This window comes from Danio rerio, chromosome 3 (assembly GCF_049306965.1).
Source record: "Danio rerio strain Tuebingen ecotype United States chromosome 3, GRCz12tu, whole genome shotgun sequence".
In the NCBI taxonomy this organism is placed as follows: domain Eukaryota; kingdom Metazoa; phylum Chordata; class Actinopteri; order Cypriniformes; family Danionidae; genus Danio; species Danio rerio.
In genome coordinates, this window is record NC_133178.1 from 57,376,771 (window position 1) to 57,393,729 (window position 16,959).

The following is a 16,959-nucleotide window of genomic DNA, read 5'->3' on the forward strand; positions in this document are numbered from 1 at the left end:
CTAATGCAAGTTCAGAACAATTTAAGGCATTGAGTTTTTTTTTTTTTTTTTTACAGTGTAGCTATATTACATGTTTACATCAACATATGTTGCACTAAATAAAGAGAAATATTACATAAATAACACACACGCACGCACCCACACACACCACAGAAAGTGGTGCCAGAAATAGCAGACTCTTCACTCGCTGCTGCTGCTGCTGCTGCTGTTGAGATGAAGCAGCTGCCCTCACTTAAGATGCTTCACTTGTAATTCCTCACAGTTGTGTTTATGTGAGCTGCAGAGGAAGACTCTTCCGTTTAGTCTTGAATGGTCAGCTTTAGATTCACAAAGGTACACTGCAAAAAAGGGGGGTTTTCTAACTCGGATTTTTTTTTTTTTAAATTATCTGCCAGTGAGATAAACAAAACAATCTTATGTTAAAAAAAAACTAGATTATTCTGCTTACCCCACTATCAGATTGTTTTAAGAAACACTTAAACAAAAAAAATTTTTGTTTAGTACAAACACTTTTTTGTTTAGTACAAACACTTAAACAAAAAGAAATTTAAACAAGACAATACGTGCAGTTTATTTATAAAACAATTTTGAGAGGATCTTGTGCTTATGACTGATCACGGCTGGTCCTGCATCAGCTTCACATTTCAAATGAATACTAACTCACTATAAACAACCACTTTTTCACTTCAGTCATCTTCATCTTGAAGAATCTCCCCTTCCACCCCCTCTCCTGATAGGGCGGCACGGTAGCCCAGTGGTTAGCGCTGTCGCCTGACAGCAAAAACGCCACTGGTTCAAGCCCTTACCGCACCAGTTGGCATTTTTGTGCGGAGATGGCAAGTTCTCCCCTTGCTCACGTGGGGTTTCCCCGGGTTCTTCGGTTTCCTCCTATCATCCATAAGCCATATAAGAAAACTGACTAATCCAAAGTAGCATCTTAATGCAACTCTCAGCCGACTAAATCTCTTAGCCATTCCTTACACATTCACAAGCAGGAGAGTTCTCGAGTATTACCCCAGCTCAAAATCCCCTGTTGCCCTTCAAATGGGAGGCAGCCCGGGGATATGAGCTCAGAAGATCCTGCCAAGGATATTCTTAACTCAGGGCTCTCTCCAGGGACAGCATGCCAGACATGCTTTGTTATTAATCATCAGCTAAGTGTGAACTCTTGAAATGTAAGTAAGAAAAGCAGTGTATAAAGCAACAGCTACATAACTGGACTTAAATTAAAACTGACATTCAAATCATAGCCTGCTCAATCACACTATTACTATTATTATTATTAATATTCAATGATGACATTCATATTAAAATGAACCGTCGTAATTCGACTTCTTATCAATTAGAAATTATCAGACTGGAGGTTTTGAATATCAGAAAATAGACTTTTAAAGAAAATAGCCGAGAAAGAGCAGAGCAGAGCCCAGAGCATTCTGAAGTCTCTCCTGGACAATTCCTATATCTGGTTCTCTCTTTCCAAAGTCTCTCCTGCTCCTTCTAGTTTCTGTGTGTTTCCAAAATCTTTATACAGGTTATTTGACACACCCCTAGGTGTCTCTTTTTAACTCTTGACCATTTTTGAATAGGTTTTCTAGTCTAAGGGGTCCTGTTATTCTTGGCTCTCAGCCCACTAGCTCATGTCAACAGAGATGTTACAGGTCTATGTCGGCAAAGTATAGATGCAACTTATGCAAAGGAACTAAGTGTTTACATACATTGTCATGATAGGATAATAACTTTATAATGTTACTCATTCTAACTTCTGACACATATAGCTTCATACAAGTATTTAACATGTATAATCAGTGCTTTACATATTCAGTTATTCTACACAATCATTCTTTAGCATCATAGCCTTCTCCTAGTGTTGCTCCTGTGCAGACATACTCATCTTACACAGACACATCACTGTATTTTTAACACACGCTGGCATGTTTGCTGCAAACACTCCATACATTTTGAGAAGAGAAAATGAACTGCTTTACACTTAGAAAATACTTCACACAGAGAGAATAAAATCTTCTTCACTAGCTCTCTGCTACTCTCACATGGTCGCCCACTAAAGCTAAGCAGGGCTGCACCTGGTCAGACACTGGACGTGGGAGACCACATGGGAAAGCTAGGTTGCTGCCAGAAGTTGTGTTAGTGAGGCCAGCAGGGGACGCTCAATCTGCTGTCTGGAAGTCCTAACACCCCAGTATAGTGAAGGGGCGTCGTCTTTCGGAAGAGATGTTAAACTGACAACCTGAGGTTGTTAAAAATCCCAGAAAGTCCTTCAAAAAAAGAGTTGGGGTTTAAGTAGAGGTCACTCGGTTTTCTCATGGTGGAGATATATCCAGCTGCAGGCCCACAGAACCACACACGTTTTAGGCACACACAATCTAGGACACACGATTTAGGCAAACCATACATGGTAACTAACTCTTTAGCATTATCGCCACCTATTGAATTTCATAAGTATGGTTTCCCATTTCAGTCATTACTATTATTATTATGTCGTAACGATCATTTTAACATCTCTGCAATTTCTGAACTCAAATTATGTAAATAAAAATAATTGGTTAAAGACACGCATGACTTTATTCACGTGTCCACATACACAAAGAAAACATTATAGACCGTCTAATTGTTGGATTAAGTGTAATAAACTAATTCAAGCTCTTAATATGATCATACTTGGTTAAAATCACTTTGTTGTCAAATATAAAAAGCAAACAATAATATGTTACTTTAAAAAAAAATTAGCCTACTATAGTTAATCATTTAAACAATATATATAGTTATAAACTGATTATCTTAACTGATTATAATTATATATATATATATATATATATATATATATATATATATATATATATATATATATATATATATATATAAACTACTATCTTTTACTAAACTTACATATATATATGTAACAGCTGTGACAGTTTAGTAAAAGATAGTAGTTTATATATAAACTTATAATTATAATCAGTATGTATGTATGCTAAATTTTGGTTTAAAAACAATGTATTGCTTACTATAAATTACTACAGTATTAAATGTGGGAAATCATTAAAAGGTTATTAGAAAATTAAGCTAATAAACACTATTAAATAGCTTGAGTAAAATATTAATGTAGTGTTATACATTTGTTACATGTAAAAAGATTTTTATTACATATAATGTATTATTGCCTATATTAACTTTTTATTATTTCCTTCATCATAAATAATCAATTATATAAATTAATCCAAATTAGATCGTTCAGCAAGGTCAGCAAACGAGTATCTGCCATATTATTGTCAGATAATAATGACTGATCAGCTATAATGACTAATTAAAAACTTGGTCAGTCTATTATATTGAATGGCGATCGGAAACAATGCTCCCTATTCAGCCGTCTCAATCGCAATATTTGTAAAATAAAGTAAACACTATTGTTTATTGTGTACAATATTTATTTATCATATATATCAAAATATATCGATGAAGATGTTCAAAAAGACGTTAATAACATTAACATCCGTCGTGACCATATATGGCTTGCCTAGATTGTGTGTGCCTAAAACGTGTGTTGTTCTGCAGGCCTGCAGCTGGATATTATTGTGGTCTGGTGTGCAGTCTATGGCTGCTATCACATCATCCTGGTCGATGCTGCCCATGGTGGATGAGGAGACTCCCCCCAAAAATGACTGATGAATTTTTCAAGAATTTTTAGATAATATGTTTTTCTTTTCCTATATCTCTAAACCACTTATTCCTGAAAGTTTTCCATATGTGTGATTTTCTTTGACATTTTGTTTGCTATTACATATTCTGTTTTAAACCGGGGAACATTAAAGTGCACACACACTTTACATATAACAATGTTATGCAATCCTAAAAACAATTCATTAATAATAAATAAAACATGAACTATAAATGACTGCAGTTATGGTCAATTAATGACACTTATTAGCCTTTTGCTAAATTAAACTCACCTCTGGGTCTCTGTCTAATCATTTACTATGGTATAACACAATACAAAGTTCAGGTATACACACAGTGGGCCAGACTACACTTCAAGCTAAACACTAGTTGGTTAGTTAGCATAGACATAAGCAGCACGAGCAGGCGTTTTGCAATATATACAATATTTATTCAAAAACAACAAACAGGAAGTGATAACCATCACATATAGCCCACAAATATTGTGGAGGCAGTGTGAACACCATTACAGGGAGATGACACAGGAGGAAAATATTTCTGCTTTATATATATTAATTAAAAAAAAGGAAAAAAAAAAAAGATTCATGATAAAACAGACAAATGTGCTGTAAGTGCTGAGCAGAACGTTCTGGGTATGAAATGCTTCCTATAGCATTCTCTTTGCACAAAATGCCATAGTAGTTTATCACAGAGTTGTGAGGAAGTCAATAATTCTAGAGTCTTGAGTTTCTACAGTAAACATGTCAGTTAAAGGGCAGATCACACAAATAGGAACTTGCTGTAATCATTTGCTCACTCTCATGTCTCTCTAAACCCATAAAACGTGCACTCTTCCCTGAAATATATAAGAAGAATATTAATTTAGGTCATTAAGCAGTCAATGGAATCAAAAGAAATGAAATAATCCCAGTTTGAAACGGCTTGACGGTGAGTATCAATGGTTCTAAGAAAAAACGAAATGCTCTTTGTAGTACAAAACTGTTCTTTAGATTATTAAAAGAGTCTGCACTCGGTTTGTCACGATACTGGAATTCCATATTAATTAGTACTGAAGTTTTAAAAACTTCCATTTGAAGCGTTTTAAAGGGGAGATTCATCAGCAGATCGCCCGTATGTCAGCTTATAGACAAACCAGCTAACCAACATGTCTTTGTAATGCTCCAGTGTCCCTATATCTGTGATTACACTCAGTAAACAGCGGTGAGTTCGGTGAACTGGTGACCTTCATGGCCAATCCCAGTCATTTCTGTTGAAGACGTTAACACAATGGCAAATTAGCACTGCTTAATAATGTCCTCAACAGCACTTAAATGGTCGCAGGAAATGGACATTTTTAAGACTTCAGTAACGACTGGTATCGAATTCCAGTATCGTGACAACCCCATACTGAAATCCGGTACAAATCAATATATCCAGTACATTTCCCACTAACATTTGAGCGCTGTTGAGCTCGTTCTTAATCAGCGCTGATTTGCAATTGTGTTGATGTGCTCAACAGAAATGACTGTGATTGGCCGTGAAGGTCATCAGTTCATCAAACTCACCCATTTACTCAGTTTAACCACAGATACAGGGACATTGGAGTGTTTTAAAGTCACGTCGATCAGCTGGTTTGTCTATAAGCTGACATAAGAGTAATCCACTGATGAATCACAGCTATCAAACCCACAAGTGTCCCTGTATCTGCGATTACACTCAGTAAACAGAGGTGAGATCGGTGAACTGGTGACCTTCACGGCCAATCACAGAGCACTTGAACACAATGGCAAATCAGCGCTGCCTAATAATGTCCTCAACAGCGCTTAAATGGTTGTAGGAAATGGACATTTTTAAGACTTCCGTACCGACTGGTATCGAATTCCAGTATCGTGACAACCCCATACTGAAATCCGGAACAAATCAATACATTCAGTACATTTCCCACCAACATTTGAGCGCTGTTGAGCTCGTTCTTAATCAGCGCTGATTTGCAATTGTGTTGATGTGCTCAACAGAAATGACTGTGATTGGCCGTGTAGATCATCAGTTCATCAAACTCACCCATTTACTCAGTTTAACCACAGATACAGGGACATTTGAGTGTTTTAAAGTCACATCGATCAGCTGGTTTGCCTATAAACTGACATAAGAGTAATCCACTGATGAATCGCAGCTATCAAACCCTATCTATCTCTTAGCTATCATACAGCTAAGTGTCCTTGACTCTGTGATTACACTCAGTAAACAGCGGTGAGTTCAGTAAACTGGTGACCTTCACGGCCAATCACAGTCATTTCTGTTGAGCACATGAACACAATGGCAAATCAGCGCTGCTTAATAACGTGCTCCACAGCGATTTATTGTTAGAAGGAAATGGACGTTTTCAAAATTGGTATCGAATTCCAGTATCGTGACAACCCCCTATACTGAAATTCGGTACAAATCAATACATAGAGTCCATTTCCCACTAACATTTGAGCGCTGTTTAACACATTCTTAAACAGCACTGATTTCCAATTGTGTTGATGTGCTCAACAGAAATGACTGTGATTGGCTGTGAAGGTCATCAGTTCATCAAACTCACCCGTTTCCTTAGAGCACAGGTGTCAAACTCCGTTCCAAAAAGGCCGCAGCTCTGCACAGTATAGTTCCAACCCTAATTAAACACACCTGATCAAACTAATCGAGTCCTTCAGGCTTGTTTGCAACCTACAGGTAAGTGTGTTGGAGCTGGGTTGGAACTAAACTGTGCAGGGCTTCGGCCCTCCAGGAATTGAGTTTGACACCCCTGCCTTAGGGTAACCCACTGATACAGGAACACTGGAGCATTTAATAACACGTCGATCAGCTGGTTTGTCTTTAAGCCGACATAAGAGTAATCCACTGACGAATCGCACCTCTAAAACTCTAATGTCCCTGTATCTGTGATGACACTCAGTAAACAGCGATGAGTTCAGTGATGATCTTCACGGCCAATCACAGTCATTTCTGTTGAGCACATGAACACAATGGCAAATCAGCGCTGTTTAAGAACATGCTCAATAGTGCTCAAATGTTAGTGGAAAATGGATGTTTTTAAAATTCCAGTACTGATTGGGACCAAAATCCAATATCATGACAACACTAATGTGCACACTAAGGTAGCTTTTTTAAGAATTGGTCACTAAATTCTTTGTGTATCCCAAAATGGTTCTTCAATAGCATTGATGTGGAAACTCTTTTGAGGAATGTAGACTTTAAAGCATGCACTGTAGGTTAAATATCCACCATTAAATGAGAACTGCTGAAATTAAACACAATATTCAGTAACACATTTATTTGTCTGAGGTTATCCGTGAATATGCTACATAATTACTCGCTCTGATCCACGTTTTTGGTAATTGCCAACAGAAAGCATTTGAAAACACTCCCAGATGTCCACAGATGGAGCGAATGCGCTCCGTTCCACAGTCAATCCGCTTGCTCTCTTTTGCATCCACAGCTGCTGATATCATCAAGAGGAAGCTCCGTCCTCGTCTTCCTGTAAGGTGTGATGGCCAGTTAAAGCAGTCTCTATCTCTCGGCCTCCATCATAATACTGATGTGCTCAGCGGAGGCTTGCTGACTCACGGCTGAAGGCCAGGCTGGAGAGGGCGGCTGGGGCATGAACTGAGCTGGAGTCCATCGCCCCTGCAGGCCCGGGGTTGGCGGAGGACTCATGGCCCAGTTGGGGTGAGGAGCTGGCGATGCGGCCATTGAAGTAATGGGGCTACTGCTACCGAAGCTTTCGGAGGCTTTTAGGCGAGAGAACATGGCCAGGGCATCGGGAAAGTTTGGAGGTGTTGCTGGCGTGTTGGCTGGAGTGCACATCTGGAAACAAAGAGAGAGCTTGTTTAGATCCAGTACAGTTAACAGGATAGGGTGAAGTCAGCTAAAGTAGGCCACGTTTTGGTAACAATTTCATTTCATTTCAGGCTTTAACACTTTGCACTGCCTGCTTTTAAAAAAACCTTTAAATTGTTGCTAACAAGTGCCAAAGCAACAATGCGAGGTTACTTATTGTGATTGAATAGAGAAATTTTAAAAGATAAAGAGTTACAATCTACTTCGCCATTTTTTCCTAATAGGGCCTGAACATGCAGACTTTGGTTTTTCTGTGCAAAGAGTAAAATATCTGCAGGTTTTTGCAAATGGTTTTGAGAGTATAGTAGCTAAAAACTCATTTTATTCATTTAAACACTTTTATTTAAGGTTTACAATGCAAATCCTATTAGTCTCTCATATATCTACTAAAGCAGTGTTTCTCAACCAGGTTTCTGGAGGACCACCAGCACTGATGTCTCTTTTGTCAGTCACACTCATTACAGGTCATTCAGTCTCTGCTAATGATCTGAATCAGGTGTATTTGGTTAAGGAGACATGGAAAATGTGCAGAGCTTGTGGTCTTTCAGGAACGTGGTTGAGAAACACTACTAAAAAGACAGATGATATCACTTTACAAACTGTATTGGAAATAAATCATTTCAACATTTGCATATTACTCAATAATGTTACTCAGATTAAAATAAACACTGATTTATAGATGTAAATAAACAGACTCGATGGACTAAAAAAACAAACAAACAAACAAAAAAAAGTGGAATTTTGCAGATTTCGCTGTGGGCCTACTGATAACCTATTTAAACTGACTTCACCCTTGTTCAACCCCAGAATTCAGATCCTTTTTTTTCATTGCCATTTTTTTTTACGGTCCCAGAGTACACAAGCAATATTTTTTTTTTAACACAGTGCCAAGTAAAAAAAAAATAGACATTAAAAGTTAACTTTTAACTGCTCTTATCAGTGAGTACGTTTACATAAACATCCAATAATCAGATTTTTATACAATTAAGACAATACCCTGGTTAAGGGTCTACCACGTAAACAGCGATTTTTAATTTATTTAATCCGATTAAGGTCATAATGGAGCATGCATGAAATGTTCCTAAATGAAAGTGAATGTGCTGAACTGCAGTTAAACTGGACTAATTAAAAATGAAACACCCAAAATTACATAAAACTCCAGAGGAAGTGGATGGCTTGGTGATGCACTAACTATAATCGAATCATGTGCTATAACATGTAAAACGGGATCATGAAAGGAACATGCAAAACTCATGTAAACATCTTAAATATATTATTGTCTTATTCTGATTAAGCTAAATAATTTGATTACTGATGTCTATTTAAACGTATAGTCATTGCCAGTTTTAAGGGACGTCATTAAAAATAGAACTACTTATGAGCAAGTGAACACAATGGTGTTTAAGAGAGCAAGTACCCTCAGGTACCGTTTACACATTTCATTTATTTTTTATAATAGATACGTTTTATTACAGTTATGCTTGGCATCCACACTAATCAGGCATCTTCGACCTATGGAAATGGAGCATTTTGAAAACACTAAAGAACCAATTTGTTGGTAAATACTGGTGATCTGAAATTAAATCCAATTTATTTATTTATTTTTTTAAATGGATGCAAATATATTTACAATTAGTCTCTGATTGGTCTTTTGAACTATTGTGTATCATTGTCTGATTCACCAAGCCCCTCCCATATGATCATAACACAACATGTAAATAGCAAGTACAGATGCCTGCAAAAATGTGCATGCCCAGTAAGCATGAATGGTGATGTATTATGTGTTTAGACTGTATAGTATGGAAGGAGATTGCTTTTCTAAAACGCTGCCCATTTGTGTTGGCGTTTTTGTTGCGTTTTCATTCTTAAATATTTTAAAACTAAAACATACAAGTTTTAAAACTAAAACATTTTAAAATATGTTTTAACTAGTTTTATCTCCATTACAAAATGTCAGTGTTTAAGTTTAATTGGTAAATATTCTTTTTTTATTAACATCTACATAACCATGGTAATTTTAGTACTTTTTACCTATGTTTGATTGATTGTATAATTCTTGTGTTGGTTTTTTTAGGTTGTTTTACATTGATTGTTTTACACTGATTGTATAATATAGTTAATATAGTAATACATTATAATATAATATAATATAATATAATATAATATAATATAATATAATATAATATAATATAATATAATATAATATAGTTTTACATTGATTGTATAATTCTTGTATTTTTTTAGGTTGTTTTACATTGATTGTTTTACATTGATTGTATAATATAGTTAATATAGTAATACATTATAATATAATATAATATAATATAATATAGTTTTACATTGATTGTATAATTCTTGTATTTTTTAGGTTGTTTTACATTGATTGTTTTACATTGATTGTATAATATAGTTAATATAGTAATACATTATAATATAATATAATATAATATAGTTTTACATTGATTGTATAATTCTTGTATTTTTTAGGTTGTTTTACATTGATTGTTTTACATTGATTGTATAATACAGTTAATATAGTTATACATTATAATATAATATAATATAATATAGTTTTACATTGATTGTATAATTCTTGTATTTTTTAGGTTGTTTTACATTGATTGTTTTACATTGATTGTATAATACAGTTAATATAGTTATACATTATAATATAATATAATATAATATAATATAATAGTATAGTATAATATAGTTTTACATTGATTGTATAATTCTTGTATTATTTTTTTAAGGTTGTTCAGGGACAACAGATGAAAAATAGCCTTTTAGCTAATTCTGGTGCATTTGCAGAAATGCTAATTAATGTCCCTGCCAAATAAACAAATAAATAAATAAAATAAAACATACTCTTATCCTGAGGTAGTGTAAAACAATACACCAGGATAAGAAATTCACTGTGGCCGCACTGCACTGGACTTGCCAGAGAAGTCTCCAAAGAAATGTGTTTGCGTTTGTAAAGAGAAATTTACCTCAGTCAGTCATAGTTATAATTCAACCCTTTCTCATATACGTTTTAAATTCTTCAGCTGACTCCCCACAAAGTGCGCTTCTGAAGAAATGATAAGTACATTTTTTGTGGATGAACTAATCCTTTAATGAATCCAGACCTGTTTGATTTTCACAGCTATTTCAACAGAAGGGGAAACTGATGGAATTCCTGAAAGTGAGTCATTTTCAGAAAGAAAGGATTGAGGAAACGTTGTGGTGGCTGAAGGCTCTGGACCTTTGGACACACAGAAGTTTGATTGTCCACCTCTCCTGAATAAAGAGCAGGCCTGATGCCCTGACACAAACGCTACTATAACAACGTTTAGTCTTTCAGAGGCCAGCTTTAAGAAGATAATAATCAGAGGAAAACAACAACCGATGACGTCTTTTGTGAAGTCGTTCAAAACAAACTGCAATTAAAAGAATCTTCTCTTTTGTCCTTTGACACAAGACTTTGCCTTTTCAGTGAATGTAACAACTGTTTTATAACAAGAAAATGAATCCTTGCTGAATAAATAGTTTTTAATTAATCAAATTTAATAAAATATTGTACAATTAGTTGATCATTATTGCTAAAAAGCACATGTTGACTGAGCAGAGGGGTTTTATATAGAAATATTAACAAGTATACTCTAAAAACGGATATAAATATAAAAACTTATTAAATTAAGTTTGATTTGTTTGCTTTTTGCATTTAGAGATTGTGTGTAGATGATGGGTAAAGTCTGTGTATACTTATAGAAGTAATTCAAAAAAAGCTAAGTCTAACAAAAACAATTTTGTAAACAACATTTAAATTACCAAAGCATTTCATTCACTCACTCGATCAACAAAGCTGGTGGATATCACTGGTCAAGTAAAACACACAAACAGGTCAAAAACAAAAAAGGGACATCTTTACTGTTGATATCCGACCATCAGTAGGACGTTGAAGCTGTAACCTGCATACGAAACGTAAAAAGCGAATCCCAAGTAGAGCTTACACAATACACACACACTAGTGTTGAGTGACATGCATATCATTCATAATTCAGCTGTCTCCTTGTGCTGGCAGGCGTCCAAATATTGTAGGCAAACACGAACTAGCATTGCACAACATTACCTTTCACCTTCATTTTACAACAATCCTAATCTGGTTTGAATGTTGTTCATTTTCTGTTTGGTCATATCCTTTGCTTAAGATCAGTGCTGTGTAAACTTGGTACTGGAGGGCCGGTGTCCTGCAGATTTTAGCTCTAGAAATATCCTTAGAAAGTATGTTTCTAGAAAGCCTAAAGCTGCGATCACACTGCACTTTTCTCCCCATAGACTTCCATTCATATGCACGCGAATTCGTCATACCGCAAACGCAAGCTCGTGCGCCAAGTTTTGCAGGTCGCTGCATTGCAAAGCTCAAGTTTGGTGAACTCTGACGCATGATCACATGATTGCGTGAGACTAATCGATGATCAAAACATGACCCCTCTGGACAGAAATATAAAACATGGACCGATCGCTCACTTTTTTAAATGTCTAATCGTCTTGTTTAACCACGCTCCTTTTTGCAGTGCTGTACGACAGAATTCTGCAAGCTCAAACTCTAGTGTGACTGCGGCATAAGAGCTTGATTAGCTAGCCCAGGTGTGCCTCATTGGGGTTGGAACCATATATATATATACACTCGATGTCGCCTGGCCTATTGTTGTCTATTGGACGGTATGCGTCAATAGCGCCGCCATCTTGCTACAGCGCTACTTTGAAATGAATGCGAGACCAATGTACAGTGGAGGACTGTGGCCATCCAAAGCCAGAGATATACACATATATCTATGATCAGGAGTTTTCCTGGATGTTAGTATGTAATTTTTTTTTCTAATTACGAAAATTATAATTTTACATCACTTTTCTTTATTAATGGGTCAGTGGACGCACAGGCATTCCTGACAAAAAGCTTGTGTTTGTGTGTACAGAAATGTACTATTCACCCTCCTGTTAAATTTGATCTAATCATGTCCTGAAACACAGCTCCTCTCCTGCTTTCACTTCTCAAACTGACGGAGAGAGCGATTCGTTTGTGAATGAAAGTTCAAAACATACAAAAACAGAAAAAAACTTAATCTTACCTATGAAATGTTCTGCTTCTGTGCTTTGATTTCTTTGTTTGCTCGTTTCTACACCTGTAGACAGCGCTAAAGTCCCGCATCTTCACGTAATAACATTGTCTTGACTAGTGCGGTTGAATGACATTTGTCCTGGGAGCACTGTAGCAAAGTGGCGGCGCTTGACGCATGCTCAGGGTCCCTATGCGATATCTAGTGTATATATCTATGGGTTGGAACTAGACTTTCCAGGACACCGGCCCTCCAGGACCGAGTTTGGGCACTCTAGGCTTAGATGTACTTAAATATTTAGGCAATGTACATTGAACATCAGCTAACAGATGCATATAAACCGTATATAAACCATATTATTGCTGTAATCGTAATTAAATGGGTTATGCACAGAGACTTTTAATTTTCAGTCTTTCCATTACAAAATTGCCACATTTAAGTAATGTACTGTATTTTTTTTATTTAATGCCATGTCAGCAACCAAGGCTATTTTCATGGCAGGAACTTTTCAACAATAAATATACAATTTAATAAAATCAACAAATAAAAGAATAAATCAATTAAATAAGATTTTTAGTGTTGATGCATGATAAAAATTCTAAAATCTTTTCTGGTTTTACTTTGTTAAAAATGTCCTTAAAAAGAGTTCATTTCATGAAAAGTCTTCTGGAATATTAAAAGCAGGACCGTCCAGTAAAATGTGTTTTATAGTAAGGGGAATTTTGCAGCACAAACACTGAGTAGGGTTTTTGCCACGTTTAAGATCTGTTTTCTTTAAAGATAAGCATTTTTCACTGCCTAATAGATCATTGACATGAAATGGGTCTCAGACCGGACAAGAAGCACTGCATTAAATTCCATTTTCCCCAGCCATGTCTTTAAAATATGAACATTTATTTTACCTCAGTATTTTGAATAGAGTTTCTGGTCTAGCCTGCAGGTACTGACAGTGCTAGCGGTTACACGGTCAGTCATCTCGATTTATGCTTGAAAAACTAAATTAACTGATTGTATTTTAATTACATTATGATGTCATTCATTCATTTTCTTGTTAGCTTAGTCTCTTTATTAATCCGGGGTCGCCACAGCGGAATGAACCGCCAACTTATCCAGCATGTTTTTACAGCCGCAACCTTCCCTTCCAGCCGCAAGCCATCTCTGGGAAACATTCACACACACTTATACACTACGGACAATTTAGCCTACCCAATTCACCTGTACCACATGTCTTTGGACTGTGGGGGAAACCGGAGCACCCGAAGGAAACCAGAGTAAACGCAGGGAGAACATGCAAACTCCACACAGAAACGCCAACTGAGCCGAGGATCAAACCAGCGACCCAACGACCTTCTTGCTGTGAGGCGACAGCACTACCTACTGCGCCACTGCATCGCCTACATTGTGATGTCAATAAGGTAAAGAAACAACAACAACAAAAAAAACTTTAAAAAAATTTAAATAGTCACAAAAACTTTTCACCGGAAGTTTAGCGTTGGCTGAAGAACTCTAGCTGTGTTGTTGTTGCTGTTTTTTTTTATTTTTATAACACAGATGTGAAGAACAACTGTGATGAGCCAAGAGCTGGCAATAATGCCAAACAACATATCAATAATGAGTACAACCGAAAGAGAGAATAAATAAATGAACGAATAAATTAATTATTTAAATAATACATAAATTGCTAAGTATTCCAAACCAAATATAGGAAATCACATTCACATTATAAATACTATCAATGCAAATTACAGAAAAAAACTCAAAAAAAGAACATGCGTTCAATGTTTTAGTTGCCTTTTTGTTAGAAGAGGTAGAGAGAGGCTTGATTTAATTCTTGATGTCCATTTGAAAATGAGAAAGGTGAGGGGTGATGTTCATAACCTTGAATTTGTGAATAAAATCCTTTGCTAGCAAAATTATTAAGTTGGAAAGAAAATAAATGTTTTCACATTGCTTCTCAAGGGTAATAAGTACAAATAAAACATATTTAAAGCAAAGCTCAAAACTATCATTTATGATATGTACAATAAACTGGCAGATATCTTGCCAAAATCTCCTTGTTTCGACTGTTGACATCACCACGACAGGGCTTATAGGGGTGCGACCAGGTCCCAGCAGAATAAAACAGCCCTTTCTGGAATATCCACACGAATATTAGTCTCCATGTGGGTGTACATTGTTGTATTATCAATATTATCGTTCACATGGTAAAACCTGTAAGCAGTTTGTGAGTGTAACTGTACATGAGGTGCTTGCTAAGGGTTAACTGAATTTCATTCGCTTTGCATGTGACCGGTAGTACTACTATTTCTGAGTAATCGAGACAAATTCCTTTAAGTTTAGATATCCAAATTTAAAAACCCCGACACTAATAAAAAAATACCCGAAGTTTAAACTAGCAAGGCTTTGAACAGACAACAATGCGTCCTTAGTGAAGGCGATCTTGTTGTTATTACAGTAGTGTAAACAGCGCGGTGTCAAGCGCGTGTTCTCTCGGTTTCCTGGAATCGCCCTCCTCCCCCACAACTTTGGACACGTTTGCAAAAACCCGACTCCCATGAGTCCAGATTAATTTAACATCTTAAAACAATAACATATCTAATTAACCAACAAAGGGCGACATGGTGAGCTAAACAACCAAAGTCGCAATTTTTCAAACGAAATAAATAAGCTCTGGCTAGAAACACGCCAGCCTGTGTTTATTTATGTCTGACTCGTGGTTTCAACATGGCGGAAGTCATCATAACAAATATAAAAAAGGGCCAAAACACAATGACTAAAATAACAAGAGTATACTCACCATTTGATGGCTGTAAGGAATATTAGCCTCTTGGAAAAATGTACTGAGGGCAGCCTGTAAGACAATACAATATGGATTATTTGTAATTCAACAAATACTCATTTGGAAGTACGCGAATTTAATGAATTTAACATAATATTATTTAATTCGCCTTATCATAATACTTTCTACCTCATAAATGAATTATTTCAATGTCATATTTGTTTAGATTGTCTGTTGCAGTGTTTGTTTTGCGTGATTATAAAATATAACACGCTTCAAATAAACAAAGAGTTAATTGATTTGTGTAAATTTATATTAACGTTATATTAAATGAGATTCTTCTTCATGTTAAGAGTCCTACCAAACAAACATAAGTTACCTCAAACTGCCAGTGTGAAGCTTGTAAAAACTGCTTTGCTTGATCCGCCGCGCATCCTGCTGTAAGAACAAACTGATTTATCATAACTTGATGTCTTAGTTCGTCCATATTTACTCAAGAAACCGATACAAAGTCGTCAGGTTAAGGTTTTAATCTGCAGTCTTTTAAAAACGCCGCACTAACACATCAACTTGTCGATTGGAAACAAAAATTGTTGTGAGTTGGAGGGTCCTGCTGAGCGCCCCTGCTGGACAAACGTAGTAAACACCAGCAGGGAATTCTGGGATTTGTAGTCAACTATGCAAAAATATGAGCCTAGATCAGTGGTTCCCAAAGTGGGGACAATGAAGGGGGGTCGCTTGGTGATTTCCAAAAATCTAATGAATTTTGTTGAACCACTGGAATTACCATATTTTATCCATTACCCTTTTGAAAATAAAAAATAGTTACAGCCTTTTGATTTTTATTTAATTTTTTCGATTAGATTGCAACTCTTGAGGTGATAACATTATATTAAAGACGCAGCAATAGCATTAGATGGAGCAGATTTATTTTATGGCACCGGGTTAAAATTTCTGGCACATTATACAGCACTCACATACATTTAAAAAAAGAAGAATAGACTTGGACCTATTGGTGTGGGTGTGTATTGAAGTAGGTGTGGTGTACATGCAAGGTTTCTATATTTATAACCTCCCTTGAGGATATTGGAGGTCGCGAGTCACTGGCATTGTTATTTTAGGGTCGCAGTCTGAAAAGTTTGGGAACCCCTGGCCTAGATGGTGTATGTCAAACTCAGTTTCTCAAGTGCCGCAGCTCTGCACAGTTTAGTTGCAACCCTTTGTTACCTGTGTGTTGAAGCAGGGCTTAAATTTCCTCCAGGAATTGAGTTTGACACCCCTGGTGTAAAGACATGGTGGTTTTGCATGAATATAAAAATGTTAAATTCCCACAAACACGCCGTGCATCAAGCTCACGTCACTGTATCTAGTTAATATAGAGTCATCATCATTTGTCATCTTCTATTTAATTTTTGTTATTGACTATTTTGTTATTTAAGGTAATTTATTTTATTTTAATTATTTATTTTTTCACAACAGGAAATCAGAAACATTTGATGACACATCATATGATAATGCATTCTAAAA

General features: G+C 36.0%; 1 protein-coding gene across 1 annotated transcript; it reads right to left on the reverse strand.

Moving 5' to 3' along the window:
- Positions 1 to 6,060: 6,060 nt before the first annotated feature.
- On the reverse strand, positions 6,061 to 16,041 carry ubald1b (UBA-like domain containing 1b; the record flags this gene model as incomplete). The annotated part of the gene is given in 3 exon segments (NM_001020671.2): positions 6,061 to 7,521; positions 15,451 to 15,504; positions 15,812 to 16,041. Coding segments are annotated over 3 exon segments (459 nt in total). The 5' UTR covers positions 15,920 to 16,041.
- Between the last annotated feature and the right edge of the window lie 918 nt (positions 16,042 to 16,959).